The sequence below is a fragment of the Thalassophryne amazonica genome, chromosome 13 (genome assembly GCF_902500255.1).
Source record: "Thalassophryne amazonica chromosome 13, fThaAma1.1, whole genome shotgun sequence".
Taxonomy (NCBI): Eukaryota; Metazoa; Chordata; class Actinopteri; order Batrachoidiformes; family Batrachoididae; genus Thalassophryne; species Thalassophryne amazonica.
Window position 1 is genome coordinate 70,929,601 of NC_047115.1, and position 18,964 is coordinate 70,948,564.

Consider the following 18,964-nt stretch of genomic DNA (forward strand, 5'->3'; position numbering starts at 1 on the left):
AATGAGCTGCTTGTGTATCGGGCTGCGAGATGAGTTATGCTGTGATGTGATTTGTTCAAATAAACAGAATTGAAATATGATAATTAATTACTGTACATCTGACAACAATGTTCAAAACCTGCACCATCACAAAGAAAATTCTCTCTTTCTGTGGAGGAAAAACACAGCATATCAAGTGTAGAAAAGTTAGCATGTATACACACACACACACACACACACACACACACACACACACACACACACACACACACACACACACACACACACACACACACACACACACACACACAGGTGCATCGACGGTAAATAATGACAGAAGAGGGAAGGAAGTATGGAAAAGAATACTACAGTAGCCATACAGGAGAGGAAGCGTGAAAGGAAGAAGAGTGTGTGAGTGAGCGGGGATGAGTTAAAATGGGAACAATGTGGAGAGAAAGAGAAATGGAGATGGAGTGAAAAAAAGAGGTGTCAAAAGAAAAGAGAAAAGTCCAGATGAGACGTACAGAGCAATGGAGGTACCAGCCAACAACCAATCGTGTTTCCTCTCTCTCCTTCTGTTTCTCTCCTTCTGTCTCTCTCCTTCTGTCTCTCTCCCTCTCTCTCCTTCTGTCTCTCTCCTTCTGTCTCCTTCTGTCTGTCTCTGTGGTTATCAGAGGTCTTACTCAATAGAATATATTTCCCTGGTTGCTAGGCAATCCCATAAAGCAGTGAGAGTGAGAAAAGTGTTATAAATAATGTATTTGCATTATCTAATCAGCTGAAAACTACCTCCATCCACCCAGAGAGAGAGAGAGAGAGAGAGAGAGAGAGAGAGAGAGAGAGAGAGATGAGGGGCATTTGATAATTGGAATGCGATTAATTAAATGAGCAGAAGTCCTTGAGAACATGAATTTGTGAAGCTGTGTGTGAATATGTTGCCACGGGAGAGCAGGAAGAGTAAAGTTAGCGTGTGTATGTGTGTGTGTCTGTGTGTGTGTGTGTGTGTATGACTCAGAGGCTCCACTCCAGAACAGGAGCTATGAGATGTTGAGGATGTTGGGAGTGGGTCAGATTCATTTCATACCATCGCCCAAAGTCAGGCTGGAACACGTTTCACAATCAGCTAGCCTTCGGATCACACATGCACATGCACAGCCATCAGATAGCATGCACGTACACATACACAAACACACATTTACCATAATTTTGTTACCGGTAGCCACAGCCAAATGTATAATAGTTTGAGCCTGTGAACTGTAATAAGTCATAAATGGAAGCTGAAAGTCACAACGAAGCATTAGCACAGCCTGCCACCCCACACACACACACACACACACACACACACACACACACACACACACACACACACACACACACACACACACACACACACACACACACACACACACACACACACACACACACACACACACACACACACACACACACCACGCCCTGCTTCATCCCAAAAATACTCTAGAAACCAGCAGCTGACCGTCGCTCTGAGTCACTGGCTGATCAGTGCACACACCTAACACACACACTCTCCCTTCAAGCGAGAGAGATGTGTGACGACCTGCCGATGTTAACAGAAACAGGCTCAGGGTAATGTGTGTCATTGTCAACACCTTCCAGTTATGGATTTCCCTGAGTCACTTTATCCTTTATCCGTCCACTGCCACGACTGTGGAGAGAATTAAAGTCCCACACCACTCTGATCGGCCTGGGAGCAGATACAAAATGGTGTCTCAAAGCGAAAAACAAACGCATACACAACAAACACTATGCTCGTAACTTCAACTCTGAGCTTCACTTAAATCTGATTTTAATCAACACATATTTGAAGAAGAATACATATGTAAAAATGCTCATGCTGAAGCTCGAAGTGGATCATCAATCAGCTCATCAACCAACCAACATTGATTTCTACAGCCCTTTAGTACAACCAAGAGATGAATAAAGTGGTTTTCAGGTAAACAGGCCCGGCGCCAGAAAAAAAATATTAAGGGGGCCATGAGTTTATCACAGGGGCGCCCCCCTCCCAAAAAAAAGTGCACACCGGAGGGTACCTGCCTCTGAGCGTGCATAATGAATTGGGTGCGCTCCTAGAAAGCTCGTGTATTTAGGCTACACCGTTGTAAGAGACTGACTAAGAGTAAAGAGTGATGACAGTATTTTTTAATTATTATTTGAACGTACGAGTATAGACCCTCGGTCAAGTGATCTCCTGCATACCACAAAACCAAACCAACAACTGATCTGAGAAACGACATGAGACAGTAGATTAACCCCACATACAGCGCAATTGGGCATGACAGTCACACAACGGGTCAAAGATAAACCTTTCATGTATATATACAGTGGTCCCTCGTTTATCGCGGGAGTTACGTTCTAAAAATAGCCCGCAATAGGCGAAATCCGCGAAGTAGACAGCATTATTTTTTACAATTATTATAAACGTTTTAAGGCTGTAAAACCCCTCACTACACACTTTATACACTTTTCTCAAACAGGCATTAACACTTTCTCACTTTTCTCTCGTGTGTAAACACTCTCAAAGTTCAAACCTTAGTAGAAAAATAAGACCAACATGTTTTCAGGCCCAAACATTTGTTTGAGAAATAAAAATAGAACATTTTCCTATAAATAAATATGATGGCTTTTAGAACTAACGAATTTAATTTTAACGATCAACCTACGAGGTTGGACACATAAGAAATTATTAATAGTGACTGACCAGTACTTCACAGTTCCTCTGATCGCGCCTCTGAATCCTGGCGCCGCGCCACTGTCGCACCTTTTTCCACTCACACTTCGCTGCAGGTGTCTTTTTCCGAGTGAAGAAGACAGTTATGGGTAGTTGTTGGCGCTCTTTTTTCTTCTGGGCAAGAAGATTCTTATAAACAGACACGCAGAACACAATGCGCGTACTCTCCCTTCGCGGTGCCGCAACAGGTGTCCCATCATCTCAACAGAACAACGGCCTGCTTGATGAGGACGCAGTTAAATAAAAAAAAAAAGGCATGCAAAATTGGACTAAAAAAATCTGCGAAACTGCGAGGTGCTATATTTTCCAGTATTTCTTTTTCTTTCTTTTTTATTTTTATTTTTGATAACTCTCACATCCGAGGGGGCGAGGTTGATGACATGAGGGGGCGTCGCCCCCAAATGCCCCCTTGTGGCGCCGGGTCTGCAGGTAAATCAAGATATAACGTTGTCAGGAATAAGGCCATAACACACAACAATATCAAAAAAGGCATGTAAAAATAAAAATGCCACAACACTATGAAGTACTGAATGCATCAGGGATGACAGAGGAGTATAGTCCATGAGCCAAGAAGGTTTTCGGTACCATTTAAGGGGAATAAACAACACTTTGAATCCAGCCTCAGTGTATCATGGCCTACACAAAAATGCATGATAGCCATCCCAGGGTGATAGGGGTCAGTGATGAATTACACAGAGGTCAAACTTTAAAAATGCTCCAATCATGTTGAAAACTATATCACATTACTTGTCTGGACATAACAATTCCAAAAAGGTATAGTTTGGACTATCTGTGATGGAATGTTCTGGAGTTATGGGGTAAAAACAGCAAAAATGGTGACAAAGGTCAGTTTCAGTTTGTACAGGGGTCAAAAGTTAAAGTTGCTCCAATTTCAGCACAAAATGATGCAAATTATTGGTTGAAATAAAAGGATTAATAAATGGAATAGTTTTGACTGTGTTGAATGTTTGGTCTCCAAGGTAAAGGTCAAACAAGTTTAACATCTATTGGATTCTATGACGTGTCATATGTTACCCCGTAACATGATAACTAAACATGACAGATGGTGCAAACTAGTCCTTATTAGAACCCTATTAACCCAAACAATAATTTGCATCTTTTTTTTTTTTTTTTTTACTGAATTTTAGCAACTTTAACTTTTGACCCCTATACAAACTGAAATTGACCTTTGTCACCAATTTTGCTGTTTTTACCCCATAATTCCAGAACATTCCATCACAGATAGCCCAAACTATACCTTTTTGGGATCGTTACGATCAGACAAGTAATGTGCTATAATTTTCAGCATGATTGGAGCATTTTTAAAGTTTGACCTCTGTGTAATTCTTCATTGACCCCTACCTGGCTAGGGGTCCAGACCAAGTTGGCGACCAGTTCTGATCCAGCGAGCTGAGGTGGAGGCTGTGAATTCCTACAAGTACCTCAGGCTGTGGCTGTGGCTGGACAGCAAACTGGAGTGGACAACCCACACCAACCATCTGTACAGGAAGGGACAGAACAGGCTGTACTTCCTGAGGATGCTGCGGTCGTTTAACATCTGCAGGAAACTCCCGTGGATGTTCTACCAGTCTGTGGTTGCCAGTGTCCTCTTTTACACCGTTGTGTGCTGGGGGGGCAGCACATCCAAGAAGGACAGATCCAGGCTGGACAAACTGATCATGATGCCACTCACCCTTTGCACACTGTCTTCAGCAACGAGAGGAGCCTCTTCAGCCACAGACTGCTCCTACTCAAGTGCAGGACCAACAGACTGAAAAACTCCTTTGTCCCTCAGGCCATCAGACTATAAAACTCCTCACTCATGGGGAGGAGGAGGAGTAACAGGAAGACAGAGGACGGGAAGAAGAGGAACAGTAGTAGCCAGTAAACCAGTATTGAGCAGTATGCCTGGTATTTATACTTTATATTTGCAAACTGTTTTTCTTCTTTACTTTCACTTTTGATGCTCTGTGTGCTTCTTACCCTGTGTGCTGCTATACGAGGTCTGTCAATAAAGTATCGTACCTTTTTATTTTTTCAAAAACTATATGGATTTCATTCATATGTTTTTACGTCAGACATGCTTGAACCCTCGTGCGCATGCGTGAGTTTTTCCACGCCTGTCGGTGACGTCATTCGCCTGTGAGCACGCCTTGGGAAGGAGTGGTCCCGCCCCCTCGTCGGATTTTCATTGTCTGGAAATGGCGGAATGAAAAGGACTTTTTTTCCATCAGAATTTTTTCAGAAGCTGTTAGAGACTGGCACCTGAAAACCATTCGAAAAATTTATCTGGCTTTCTGTGAAAATTTTACGGGCTTCACAGAGAATAAGGACTTTTACTACAGCTTTCAGGACTGCTTTGGGACATGTCTATCTCGGCTTTCAGTGCTTACCAGTCGAGTGAGTATAAGAGAAATTGTGGCGAGCTGGACATGTCCCAACTTGTCCTCTAACACTCCGAAACGGAGGTGTTCCTTTGTCTCGCTTCATCAGCGAATCGGCCGTGACGCGCGAAGCCTCCGCGCGGCTTTCCATGACAAAATCTCTTGTTAAAAGTGAAATCTGCCAGAAAATTGCTGATGTCCAGCTCTTGTCACAAGAGAACGAGCACACGACGGTCCCGGCTCCACACAGCAATCCGTTTAGAAATGATCCAGTGGTTTGTGCCGCGTCGTCGCAGCTCTGAGCGCGGCGCACCGACCGTCCTGAAAGCTGTAGTAACAGTCCTTATTCTCTGTGAAGCCCGTAAAATTTTCACCAAAAGCCAGATAAATTTTTTGAATGGTTTCCAGGTGCCAGTCTCTAACAGCTTCTGAAAAAATTCTGATGGAAAAAAAGTCCTTTTCATTCCGCCATTTCCAGACAATGAAAATCCGACGAGGGGGCGGGACCACTCCTTCCCAAGGCGTGCTCACAGGCAAATGACGTAACCGACAGGCGTGGAAAAACTCACGCATGCGCACGAGGGTTCAAGCATGTCTGACGTAAAAACATGTGAATGAAATCCATATAGTTTTTGAAAAAATAAAAAAGGTACGATACTTTATTGACAGACCTCGTACAATGCTGCTGGAACCTCAGTTTGTCTGAGGGAGTCTTCCCATAAGTCTTGAGCTTTTATTTTAAAAGTGCTAGGCCAGTAATAGAGTCACCAGAAGTGTAATTATGTGGGGTGAAAGTGTCGAACTTATGATTCACTTATCTTGGCAGTGATATTCATGTTTGTGGGTTCTCAACGGACTCAACTGCACAGGTTTCAGCTGGGTTAACGTGTTTGCACTAGCCTGTCAGTGTGCGCCAAAGGGTAAAGGCCACCAAGGCTCCCTGAGGTGAGGCAGTGAAGCACTGAGGCCAACTATTGATTTTTTTTCCCATGAGGGCTTTATTTTCATTTCATAGTGATTTTCAATTTAGTTTTGTTGCGTACATGAGCAGGGTGTATGCACAACATGAAGTCACTTATGTAAGACAAGTCTGAGGATTATGCCATTTAAATACCTCAAACATACTGCACCTAACTTCAGAACAGATTTTTCTGCTTCTCTTTCTGTTTCCATGGAACAACGTCTGAGCACACCCCATTTTTAGATAAAAATGACCAGTTCTACTTGTGATTTAAAGAATGTGAGTGCTAGTTGGTAAAATGAGAACTGCTTTGAATAAAATTACAAATGATAATAGTTTTATGTTATGGAAACTACAACTGATGAAAATGTTATGTTGGGGATTTTTTCCCCCCTGTAAGAAAGATTATAGGTTTGATTTAAAAAAAAAAAGCTCAATGCATAATGTGAATTTACATATATACCTATAGCACAGTGGCAACTGCTGGCCTGCGGGCAAAAATTGACCCACCAGCAATAATATCTGGCCAAGCAGATGATTTTCAAAAAACTGATTTTTAAATTATCTTTTAAATAAAAAATCATACAGAACTCAAAGCCATTGTTCCAAAAAAAATATGTCTACTGTTTTAAAAACACATTTCTCAAATCAGCAACTATAGAAATTATACCTAAAAGTACCATCTTAATGTCCCGCCACTTGTGGCATACAACTAGTACGGCCAACACGCCCCCCTTTGTTTAGGTGTTGAATCCAAATGCTCTGTTTCACTTATTCTATGAAAAAAACTGAAACGTTAACAAGGCATAAACAAAATCTGTGCATCACAGTCAATATACATGTCAGATTTTTTTGAAAATAAGAGTGTTTTAAAACATATAATCATCATGGTTATTATGAGTTATGCAAATATTAAAACAGTTTTCAGACACATGTAAACTATTAAACTTTAAAGTAAAAGCTGTAGTTTTTGTTTTTTCAAGCGTTCATAAACCTGTCCCCGCCCCTAATATTATGTTGGCGCCCACTTACTCAACCAGGACGTGAGTAAAACATCAAGAATTGTTTAAAACACCTGAACAGTTTCACAAAATCTCTGCGTTTTTGTCATTTTGATTCCAGAAGAACACACTTAATGTTTTTTCTATTTACAGTAGTGTTCAGAATAATATTAGTGCTATGTGACTAAAAAGATTAATCCAGGTTTTGAGTATATTTCTTATTGTTACATGGGAAACAAGGTACCAGTAGATTCAGTAGATTCTCACAAATCCAACAAGACCAAGCATTCATGATATGCACACTCTTAAGGCTATGAAATTGGGCTATTAGTAAAAAAAAGTAGAAAAGGGGGTGTTCATAATAATAGTAGCATCTGCTGTTGACGCTACAAACTCAAAACTATTATGTTCAAACTACTTTTTGCTATTCTGTGAATCACTAAACTAGTATTTAGTTGTATAACCACAGTTTTTCATGATTAATGGTTTGGAACCAAGATTTTGCTCATTTACTAGTGTGCCTGGGGTCATTGTCTTGTTGAAACACCCATTTCAAGGGCATGTCCTCCTCAGCATAAGGCAACATGACCTCCAAGTATTCTGACATATCCAAACTGATCCATGATACCTGGTATGCGATATATAGGCCCAACACCATAGTAGGAGAAACATGCCCATATCATGATGCTTGCACCACCATGCTTCACTGTCTTCACTGTGAACTGTGGCTTGAATTAAGAGTTTGGGGGTCGTCTCACAAACTGTCTGCGGCCCTTGGACCCAAAAAGAACAATTTTACTCTCTCTCATCAGTCCACAAAATATTCCTCCAGGCCAGTTGATGTGTTCTTTGGCAAATTGTAACCTCTTCTGCACATGTCTTTTATTTAACAGAGGGACTTTGTGGGGGATTCTTCAAATAAATTAGCTTCACACAGGTGTCTTCTAACCGTCACAGCACTTACAGGTAACTCCAGACTGTCTTTGATCATCCTGGAGCTGATCAATGGGTGAGCCTTTGCCATTCTGGTTATTCTCCTATCCATTTTGATGGTTGTTTTCCATTTTCTTCCACGCGCCTCTGGTTTTTTCGGCCATTTTAAAGCATTGGAGATCATTGTAGATGAACAGCCTATAATTTCTTGCACCTGCGTATAAGTTTTCCCCTCTCCAATCAACTTTTTAATCAAACTACGCTGTTCTTCTGAACAATGTCTTGAATTTCCCATTTTCCTCAGGCTTTAAAGAGAAAAGCATGTTCAACAGGTGCTGGCTTCATCGTTAAATAGGGGACACCTGATTCACACCTGTTTGTTCCACAAAATTGACAAACTCACTGACTGAATGCCACACTACTATTATTGTGAAGACCCCCTTTTATACTTTTTTTTACTAATAGCCCAATTTCATAGCCTTAAGAGTGTGCATATCGTGAATGCTTAGTCTTGTTGGATTTGTGAGAATCTACTGAATCTACTGGTACCTTGTTTCCCATGTAACAATAAGACATATACTCAAAACCTGGATTAATTTTTTTAGTCACATAGCACTACTATTATTCTGAACACTACTGTATTTTGCATGAAATCAGCAAACTGACATCGCTCAAATTTTCACTGATGTGTCTGATAATTATCTAAATGGACCACCAGATATGATAGAGCTGCTTCAGACTGACATTCAATTTCAATTTAATTATTTAGTTCATAGCGCCAATTCAAAACAAAGCTGCCCTAAAGCATTTCACATAAGTAAGGTTTAACCTTACCAACCCCTAGAGCAAGCACACAGGTGACAGTGGTAAGGAAAAACTCCCTCTGATGATATTGAGGAAGAAACCTCAAGCAGACCAGACTCAGAGGGGTGACCCACTGCTTAGGCCATTCTAACAGTTACAAGATTTTGCAATGTTTTACAAAACGGAAATAACACAACAAAAGATGAATATAAGTACATGCAGGCATCCAGTCCACAGGCAGGGGTCATCCATCATATCATTCAGTGGGCCTGTTCCCGCGGCAGCGTCCGTTCCACAAATTATGCAGTCGTCAAATCCAGCACATGACATCATCACATCATCCGCACCTCAGACAGAGGGGAAAAAAACAGAATCAGTCGCCCAGATAAACTACACCCAAGGTAAAATTCATCAGCATTACGCAACAGGTAAGCAGAGAAAAAGTGATCGCCAGCCGCTAGCCCTAAGCTTCACTAACAGATCCAGAATTTAGATAAAGTTGAGGCCAAGACCCGCTCTCTTTACTAATAAAATGAATTTAAAAGGATAGGAAGCATAGTACCATACTATGCCAGTATGCTAGCCATACGAAAGGGAGAATAAATGCATCTTAAGTCTGGCTTTGAAGGTCTCTACAGAATCTGACTGATACTGAAGCACTAAAATCGGGCCAAAGAGAGCAGAAAAAAATCAAATCAAAACTACATCAAAGCCTTGTTGTGTGGGCCGCTGAAGAGGAGGTACTGCTGGCCCACCACCACCAGAGGGCACCCTGCCTGGAGTGCGGGCTCCAGGCACCAGAGGGCGCTGCCGCCTCACAGGAGCAGCCGGGGTGACAGCTGACACTCATCACCTATGACAGCTGTCACCACTCATCTGATCTGCATCGGTATATCAGCAAGACGTCATCTCCACCTCTTTGCCGAGATATCGTTCTACCGAGGAGGTAACGAACTCAGCCGTTGTGTTGTCTTTCAGACAGTGACTTTGTTGCTTGTGTTTTGACAGTGGTTGGTGAGTACTTGCAGCTGGAGACTGTATTGAACCCTTTTTGATAAGTACTCACATTTTCCTGACAAGAGGTGGAGGTGGTTTTTTTCACCATCCGTGTTGCTGGGTGCAAACGCACCCACATCTAACTGTTTTTGTTCCTCGCCAGCAGTACCAGATCCGACAAGCGGAGGCAGTGGCCACCTGGGAGTTCGGGACTTGGCGGCTCCAGTATTCCCGGGGTTCGGTGGCGGAGGAAATCGTGTGGTTCCGGTTCTGCTTTGGACAGACGTCTTCTATCTTCGAGCCTGCCCACATGACACCTTTGTGAATTGACTTTATTATTTTCTATTGTAATCTGCCGTGCTTGTTGTGCTTATTTCACAACAGTAAAAGTGCTATTTGACTTCCTCCATTGTCCGTTCATTTGCGTCCCCTGTTGTGGGTCCGTGTTCCTACACTTTCACAACAAGCCTCTTAAATTGAGATAACCAGAAAATGAACCAAATGGTTGCAAATTCAAGTTACTTTTGTTTAAACAGATACATTTCCTAAATTAGACATTTGAATACACGATTGGACAGTTTAGAGGCCAAATTTAGTTGCCAATCTCTGCTATAGTATATATTCAGTGCACGTGCAAAATTACAGCATGTGGAAAAGACATTAAGTACACTGAAGAAAAGAAGGAAGTCAAAGTGTTTTGGGCCTAAACAACAGATGGATGCTACTGCCAAGGGCCCACCCCTTCCACCAACTGTAACGTCATATATCAAATTCAGTTAGAGTTGCATCATATTCGGACTGGATGCAGACCCACGTTCATGTCGAAATTAATAAATGTCACACGTGCATGATTACTGGAGCTCTGTCTGCATCATAGTGAGTTTATAGCACTGACAATCAACAATAAGCCGTCCAGTGAGTGTCCAGGTGCAGAAGTGACACATTTTACTCAGCTTTATTACAGGTGGTAAAACCATCTCACTGACCACATTATACAGTAGTGTTCAGAATAATAGTAGTGCTATGTGACTAAAAAGATTAATCCAGGTTTTGAGTATATTTCTTATTGTTACATGGGAAACAAGGTACCAGTAGATTCAGTAGATTCTCACAAATCCAACAAGACCAAGCATTCATGATATGCACACTCTGCCCACAGAGACAAAGAGTAAACAGGAAAATGCCAAATGTTGACAAAACCAGCCCAAATTTGATTAACTTGCCCGATGCTGTTTCCTCATCCAACGTAATCGAAACAGCTGGGTGGAAGTCCGCCCAATCTGGCAACACAAGCTCAGAACTGATCACTGAATTAAACACTGGCTTTTCTGCGATTACATTTTTTAAATTGCATGTTTGTCAGAGTTGTAGCATAAGCTCTAAAAACTCAAACTACATAAATAACCAAGGAAATAATAACAAGACAAAAGATGGAAACCCTCAAGGACAGAACAGTATCTACTTTTGCAGAATAATAGCTCAAGAAAATCAACTAGGAATATCATTTGCATTCTGCTTTAAGGCATGGGATAATAAATGGGCCATCCGCACACAGAGTGTCCACAGCAGATTGTGTAAAAATAAATGCATGAAGTGAGAGAAGCAGAACTGTAGGTTGTATTCTGGCAGACTGATGCAATATGGGCATCGAGCCAGAAAACAAATGTCTCACTCACTTAGGCTACATCATAACTGATAATAACTGTTTGCTGTTCCACTGCTCCAGTATCAAAACTAATATATATATATATATATATATATATATATATATATATATATAGAGAGAGAGAGAGAGAGAGAGAGAGAGAGAGAGAGAGAGAGAGAGAACCAGCTCTGCAAAATTAAAGGCTTAGGAGACTCAAATGCACGACACAAAGCATGGTGACATAAAAGTATTCACAGCACTTCACTTTTTCCACATTTTGTTATGTTACAGCCTTATTCCAAAATGGAGTAAATTCATTCCCTTAAAATTCTACTTAAAACACCCCATAATGACAATGTGAAAAACATTTTTTGAAGAAAGAAAAAGAAATCACATGTACATAAGTATTCATGCCCATACTGTTGATGCACCTTTGGCAGCAATTACAGCCTCGTCTTATTGAATATGATGCCACAAGCTTGGTACATCTCTCTTTGGACAGTTTTGTCCATTCCTCTTTGCAGCACCTCTCAAGCTCCATCAGCTTGGATGGGGAGCGTCGGTGCACAGCCATTTTCAGATCTTTCCAGAGATTCAGGTCTGGGGTCTGGCTGGGCCACTCAAGGACATTCACAGAGTTGCCCTGAAGTCATTCTTTTGATATCTTGGCTGTGTGCTTAGGCTCATTGTCCTGCTGAAAGATGAACTGTCGCCCCAGTCTGAGGTCAAGAGCACTCTGGAGCAGGTTTTCATCCAGGATGTCTCTGTCCATTGCTGCATTCATCTTTCCCTCAATCCTGACTAGTCTCCCAGTTCCTGCTGCTGATAAACATCTCCACAGCATGATGGTGCCACCACCATGCTTCAGTGTAGGGATGGTGCCTGGTTTCCTCGAAGTATGACGCCTGGCATCCACACCAAAGAGTTTGATCATTGTCTCATCAGACCAGAGAATTTTGTTTCTCATGGTCTGAGAGTCCTTCAGGTGTCTTTTGGCAAACTCTTGGCTGGCTGCCATGTGCCTTTTACTAAGGAGTGGCTTCTGTCTGGCCACACTACCATATAGTCCTGATTGGTGGACTGATGCAGAGATGGTTGTCCTTCTGGAATGTTCTTCTCTCTCCACAGAGAAATGCTGGAGCTCTGACAGAGTGACCATTAGGTTCTTGGTCACCTCCCTGACTAAGGCCTTTCTCCCCCGATCACTCAGTTTAGACAGGCGGCCAACTCGAGGAAGAGTCCTGGCAGATCTAAACATTTTCCATTTACAGATCATTGGAGGCCACTGTGCTTATTGGGACCTTCAAAGTTGCAGAAATGTTTCTGTAACCTTCACCAGACTTATGCCTTGAGGCAATCCTGTCTTGGAGGTCCACAGACAATTCCTTTGACTTCATGCTTGGTTTGTGCTCTGACATGCACTGTCAAATCAACTGAATTTACCTCAGGTGGACTGCAATGCACGTGATGAGATGCACCTGAGCTCAATTTTGAGCTTCATGGCAAAGGCTATGAATATGTATGTACATGTGATATCTTAGTTTTTTATTTTTAATAAATTAGCAAAAATAAAAAAGACAACTTTTTTCACATTGTCATTATGGGGTATTGTGTGTAGAATTTTGAGAAAAAAAATGAATTTCATCCATTTTAGAATAAGGCTGTAACATAAAATGTGAAAAAATGAAGGGCTGTGAATACTTTCTGGATGCACCGTGTGTGTGCGTATATATATAAATAAATATATATTCCATACAAGAGCACAAAAACAGGACGTTAAGCACGTTCCTTCATTTGAACACCAAATATACACATACTCATGCACGCACACGGTGTGCTAAAAACTGCACAAACAGTTCACATGTGTGCCAAATCCATGGAGGTAAGCAGACGGAAACAAACACACACATGCAGTAAGAACACATCTGCCCTGCAACACCCAGAGAGGAAGATGCCAGCTGGCTTTGTTTCAACCTTTCACCCCCAGGGATCGGTTCTCCCACATGCCAAATATGGAAGAGATGCGTACCTCTGTCTGTCCCAGCGGGACTGCACTCAGACACACACACACACACACAAACACACAGTAGGAGCAAAAGCATTAGCCTTATGTGGTCACAAGGTCTCTACAACTGACTTCTAAGAGATATCAACCACCTCTGGTCGCTATGGCAACCATGGGCATTTTGTGTGGCGAGTGTGTGTGACATTTGAGGAATATCCCTCTCTGGTCCTTTCACCATGACAACAGGGAAAGCTGAAAGGTCAGAGCGAGCTGCAGTTAATCCAGTGGATCGTCCGAAAGACAGATTGAGGAGAAAGAGAGTGGGCATTTGTGGGCGAGAGAGAATCTTTAGAGTGGGGAACTGACAGAGACAGAAAGAGAGCATATGATGGGATGGAAGAAATGTGGGGGAGTGATCAGGAAAGACAGCAGTATTTTTATGCTCTTTAGTGGTTGGTTTCTATTTTCAAGATGTGACAGATGTTTAATGTTCTGATGCTGTATGAGGAAACCTGACAGGAATGTACCGTGATTTGAACCACACAGTGACCTTGAAACATACTGAACAGTGAGGGAGGTGTATCATTACACCCCTCTCTACGACAGTGGCGGTTCTACACTGAATTACTCCCTGGGCAAGACCCACCCGAAAAAACACAAAATTTTGCACAAACAGCCATTTTTTTTTTTAAATAATTTTATTCAGATTTTAGAAGTGCCCCTGAAATTGCAATTGAAATTGACATCAGACGACTGTATGCTACAATATAACTCTGAAACATAACATCCATGAATTGCAAATCTGAATAAACACGCCCTTACATGATAAATGTCTGTCATTAGACACTTTATTCATCTGTCTTTTAGGGAGGAACAATTAGCTCTTTTATTAAGGTGCATATTTGTTTCAACATTTACCTAAATATTTAGCATGATGTTTGTAAAGGCTAAATGTGTAAATACTTAGCATTAACTAATCTGCTAAAGTTTTACCTTTGACACATATTTGATAATGCAGTGTTTGCCTTTTTTCTCTGTAATTTTTGGCTTCATCTGTAGATCAAAAGAAAATCTAAACTGAAATGTTACCAGTATTCACATGCCAATGAAGTCAAATGTGATTCTTTTTCTCCATCAAATAAACCAGTTAATTATAAATATAAGCCTCATTTTAAATGTTACTATTATTATTATTATGTTGTCAGTGTACAAGACAACAAAAAGAGGTACCAGTTACTGGAAACTTTTTGTAAAAACATACTCTTGCAGGCACACAAAAAAGGGTCAGATTCAGTCACTTCAGCTAGTAATGTGAATTTCAATTTATTTTCATTTATATAGCACCAAATCACAACAAAAGTGCCTCAAGGTGCTTCACACAAGTAAAGTCTAACCTCACCAATCCCCAGAACAAGCACACAGGCAACAGTGGTAAGGAAAAACTCCCTCTGAGGCCACTAGCCCTAAGCTTCACTAAAAGACCCAGACTTTAGATAAAGTTGAGGCCGTGGCCCACTCTGTTTCTTAATAAAATGAACTTAAAAGGGTAAAAAGCACAGTAACATCCTATGCCAGTAGTAATGTGAACACAGCATAAGTTCTAAGCCATCTTTACAAATAGGCAGGCTCTTGTCTCTGCAAACTTTTGTTGCATGAGTGGGCAGTTTGTCCTCTCCAGTGACATTCAAACCTGTTCTTACACCATCTCGATTGCTTATTCCTAACTTGACACTGCATAAACAGAATGCAAAGGTGGGCATTGGGAGCATTAATTAGGTGTGTTGACCAGAAAGTCAACCAACCAGAGTATCTTGTCCCATGTCCTTCCCTTTACAGCAGGGTGAGCCCAGCACAGTGCTGTGGCACAAGAGGCTGTATAAAAGGATTTCTGGCAAGAAACTGATCTGAGTGGACAGAACACATGAAGCTGGAAGTTGCCATGACATATCGATGAATACAGTGTCCTTTAACGCGTGTTGCATCTGCTCTGCGTGAAGAGTGTTCACCACCGTGCACGGCTGTACACATATGGTCTTTTTTTTTTGGTACACCTGTGAGATGGATGGATGGAATTAATGAGAATTGTCACCTGTAGTACTTTTAAAGGTAAGTTAACAACTGTTTGGCTTGTCTTTAACTGCACCTCTGCTGTGATGTGCACTCTGCTGTGAGCTCTGTGCACTGTGAAGCACACTGTGGAAGTTTCACACCATGTTTAAAATCGTGGCCACTCTGTGAAAGTTGAATCTCCCACGGCCAACACACACACACACACACACACACACACACACACACACACACACACACACACACACACACACACACACACACACACACACACACACACACACACACACACACACACACACACACACACACACACACACACACACACACACACAGTCTTTCTCTCCTCCTCACCATTCATCCACTTGCCCCAGCTGCAGGGAGAAGCAAAAACAGAGTATAAATATAGTACAAACCAGAGTACTAAAGTTTTGGGTTTTTCCCCTTTGGTTTGTCATTTTTCATTTCAGTTGATTTCATTTTGATGGTCCTAAGATGTGATGTTGTACATCGCTGTGTACAGCATGTATGTGGTGTGGAACAGCAATGTGAGGATTTTGGTCTATTGCACAAGAAATACTGCAGACTGCGCTGGAATTCAGACTGGGCTTTTGCTAGTCAAAGGCACAAACACTTTCTGCTGATGGGCGATATGAACGTGGCAGCTGTGGAGCTGACCACACCTCACCTCAGTTTTAAACCAACCATGCGTATTTAAAGAAGAGAGGCAGTGGGTGTGAAAATGACTACATCAGGTAGAAACCAGCAAAGACACTAGCAATGTGCTGTACGTCGAGTGGAAGATAAGGCAGAAGTAAGACCCTGCTGTGAATCGCTTTGCATGCAAGTGAACACCTTTCAAGTGTAGATTTGTCTGTTCCACATTCTTAAGATGGTAATCAATAATGTATCATGATCTCATAATTGAACATGGCCAGATACACCAAACTGTAGTGACTTCATCTTCATTGAAAACTGAAGGTTCCAACATCTACTCATTTTGAGTTATTGGGCCCTCGAATGCTTGACTCACTCACTCACTCACTCACTCACTCACTCACTCACTCACTCACTCACTCACTCACTCACTCACTCACTCACTCACTCACTCACTCACTCACTCACATTCTGAGTGTCCAAACCAGTGTGACACAGTGAATAAACTTTGACTCCGATTACATTATTTTACATTGCAAAGTACATGGAATCAGATTTGATTAAATGAGAATGATTTCAATGCTGTATGACCAGCAGTAATGGGCTGTCACTGGAGATAAAAGCTAATGAAGGAGCAGCCAGTGTAGCAGCCACATGAAGGAAAAGACATGCAGGACTGATTTCTCCTCAAATATGTACCATCTTGCAGATGTCATGTCTTTAGCAGGACATTGATCTTGGTTTAATTAGCTGAACATTGTGTTTGTGTCGATGTACGTGCCAGCCGTTATCTTTTTGACATTTGTCTCAGAGAACAGCAGTGTGGTGCCACAACAGGACTCAGACAAACATGAAACCTAATACCTGTGCGTGTGTGTGTGTGTGTGCATGTGCAATAATGTTAAACCCGAATCTTGAGCTAGATCTTACATAAATTCTAATTTATTAAAGCTGGGTAAGCTACTTAATGCTGTGTCCATTTGCAGCATGTGAATTGAAATTACTGTCTGGTGTCAAATGAAATTCAGTGAAACCAACGAAATTCAGTGAAACCAACAAAAGTATGAAAAATCAGTGGGGATGCAAAAGGTTGGTGGTGTGTTTGGGTCAAGAGGTAAGCTTCAGTGTTTCACGAGGGCCACCTGAAAGACAAAAATGGTGCAGTTCCTTGACTGGCCACTTGAGGTTGGCTCCAAAAGGGAGCAGGTTAAAATGTCCAATTTTAGAGCAGAAATGATCATGTTTATAGCCTGGTAAAAAAAACAAAAAACATTCTGGTTTCTGTAAGTAGTTTCCTCTTCCATGACAACAGTTCAGGGTTGGGGTTGATTTTTTCCTAACGTCTGAGTTTGAGATGTTTTAAGGCACGAAGTTATGCATACTTAGGGGAGTGTTTGCTTTGAGTGAGCAGACTGAGACAGAGTGACTAGCGTAGGTCACTCAGAGGCCGCTCAATGTGGTCACTAGCTATTGTGGAGGACTATTTCTGTCATTTTGAGTATTTTATTATACACACCTGGATTAATACAGCTTGTTGTGTTGTGGGATGTCCTCACACATGATCTAAGACATCCTAACTACAATACAGTTGTATGTAAAAGTTTGATGAGTTCCAGCAATTTCAGTTAAATATATCATATAGCAGACAAACACAGTGATACTTGAGAAGTGAAATGAAGTTTATAGGTTTTACAGAAAGTGTGCAATAATTCTTTAAACAAAATTAGGCAGGTACATAAATTTACAGGGCTTGATATAAACCAATTTCCCCCACTGGCCCACAGGGCCAGTAGAATTTAGGAGTTAGTGGCCCACGGTGTAGGAGCACTGGCCCATGGTTTTGCACACGAGAGTTCATGATATTCTACCTTGAAATCCTGCAAATAAAACTGCCTATATAATATAAACCAGAAACAGAAAAAACATAAAATAGTCTATGGACCATGAAGTAAAAAAAAAAAAAAAGAATTTATCAGAGGGCATTCTCAAGTGTAAAAAAATAAAGTGACTCCCATAAAATTTAGAGGCATTTTTTTTAGGCCTCTTTTAGGCATTTTTTAGAACCCTCAGAGTTGGCTAACTCACATTCAGAAATGTAAAATACAGCTGTAGGTCCATATCAAAACTAAAAAGTATGCCTTGTCTGGATTGGAGTTATAGATCTAAAAATTGAAAAAAAAAAGATAGATAGATAGATAGATAGATAGATAGCTTTTATTATCATTGTCATTACAACAACAAGATTTCCGCACTCACATTCCACATACAACAGCAATTGATCTACAATTATTACTTGTTTACCGTAATAATGGCACACATCAGAATTAGGACAACACATATACATTTGACATTGTTTATGTGCATTAAACTTGAAACAGTCCATTTCCCAATTGAGGCGATGTGAGTGTGTTTGTAGCCCCTGCAACTGTCAAGTCGCCTGACCAGCTTGGGAAGACGGAGGCCTGCCGCAGGGAGGGAGGGGCAGGAAAGAGGTGAGAGGAGAAAACTGGAGCATGCTTCGGTTCATGTGTAAATCTGTCAGTTTATTGTCCTTGTGGGTTGAGATAAGAATGGAGCTGAATAATCTCACCAGAGCCTGGATAAATTCCTCTGGAGGTAAACAGTGGGCAATTGACTCTGATGCTAGATAGCCTGTAGTGTTGCAGCCGAGCAGTGAAAAACACTTTTTACAGTTCACTCGCACAGCCAAATCCCAATTATGAATTAAGAATATTCCTAATTATGAATTAAAAATATTCACCGGC

The 18,964-nt window shown here is 41.4% G+C and overlaps 1 protein-coding gene across 3 annotated transcripts in view; it reads right to left on the reverse strand.

Moving 5' to 3' along the window:
- Positions 1–18,964, reverse strand: part of ttc7a (tetratricopeptide repeat domain 7A) — a 173,994-nt gene that overhangs the window by 9,155 nt on the left and 145,875 nt on the right. The window contains exon 20 of one of the 3 annotated variants that reach the window (XM_034184729.1): positions 18,539–18,661. The exons of the other annotated variants lie outside the window; for them this stretch is intronic. Within the exon in view, the coding sequence (XP_034040620.1) occupies positions 18,563–18,661 (99 nt within the window). The 3' untranslated portion in view covers positions 18,539–18,562. Of the gene's footprint in view, positions 1–18,538; positions 18,662–18,964 lie in introns of those variants that run through there. 3 annotated transcript variants of the gene reach the window in all.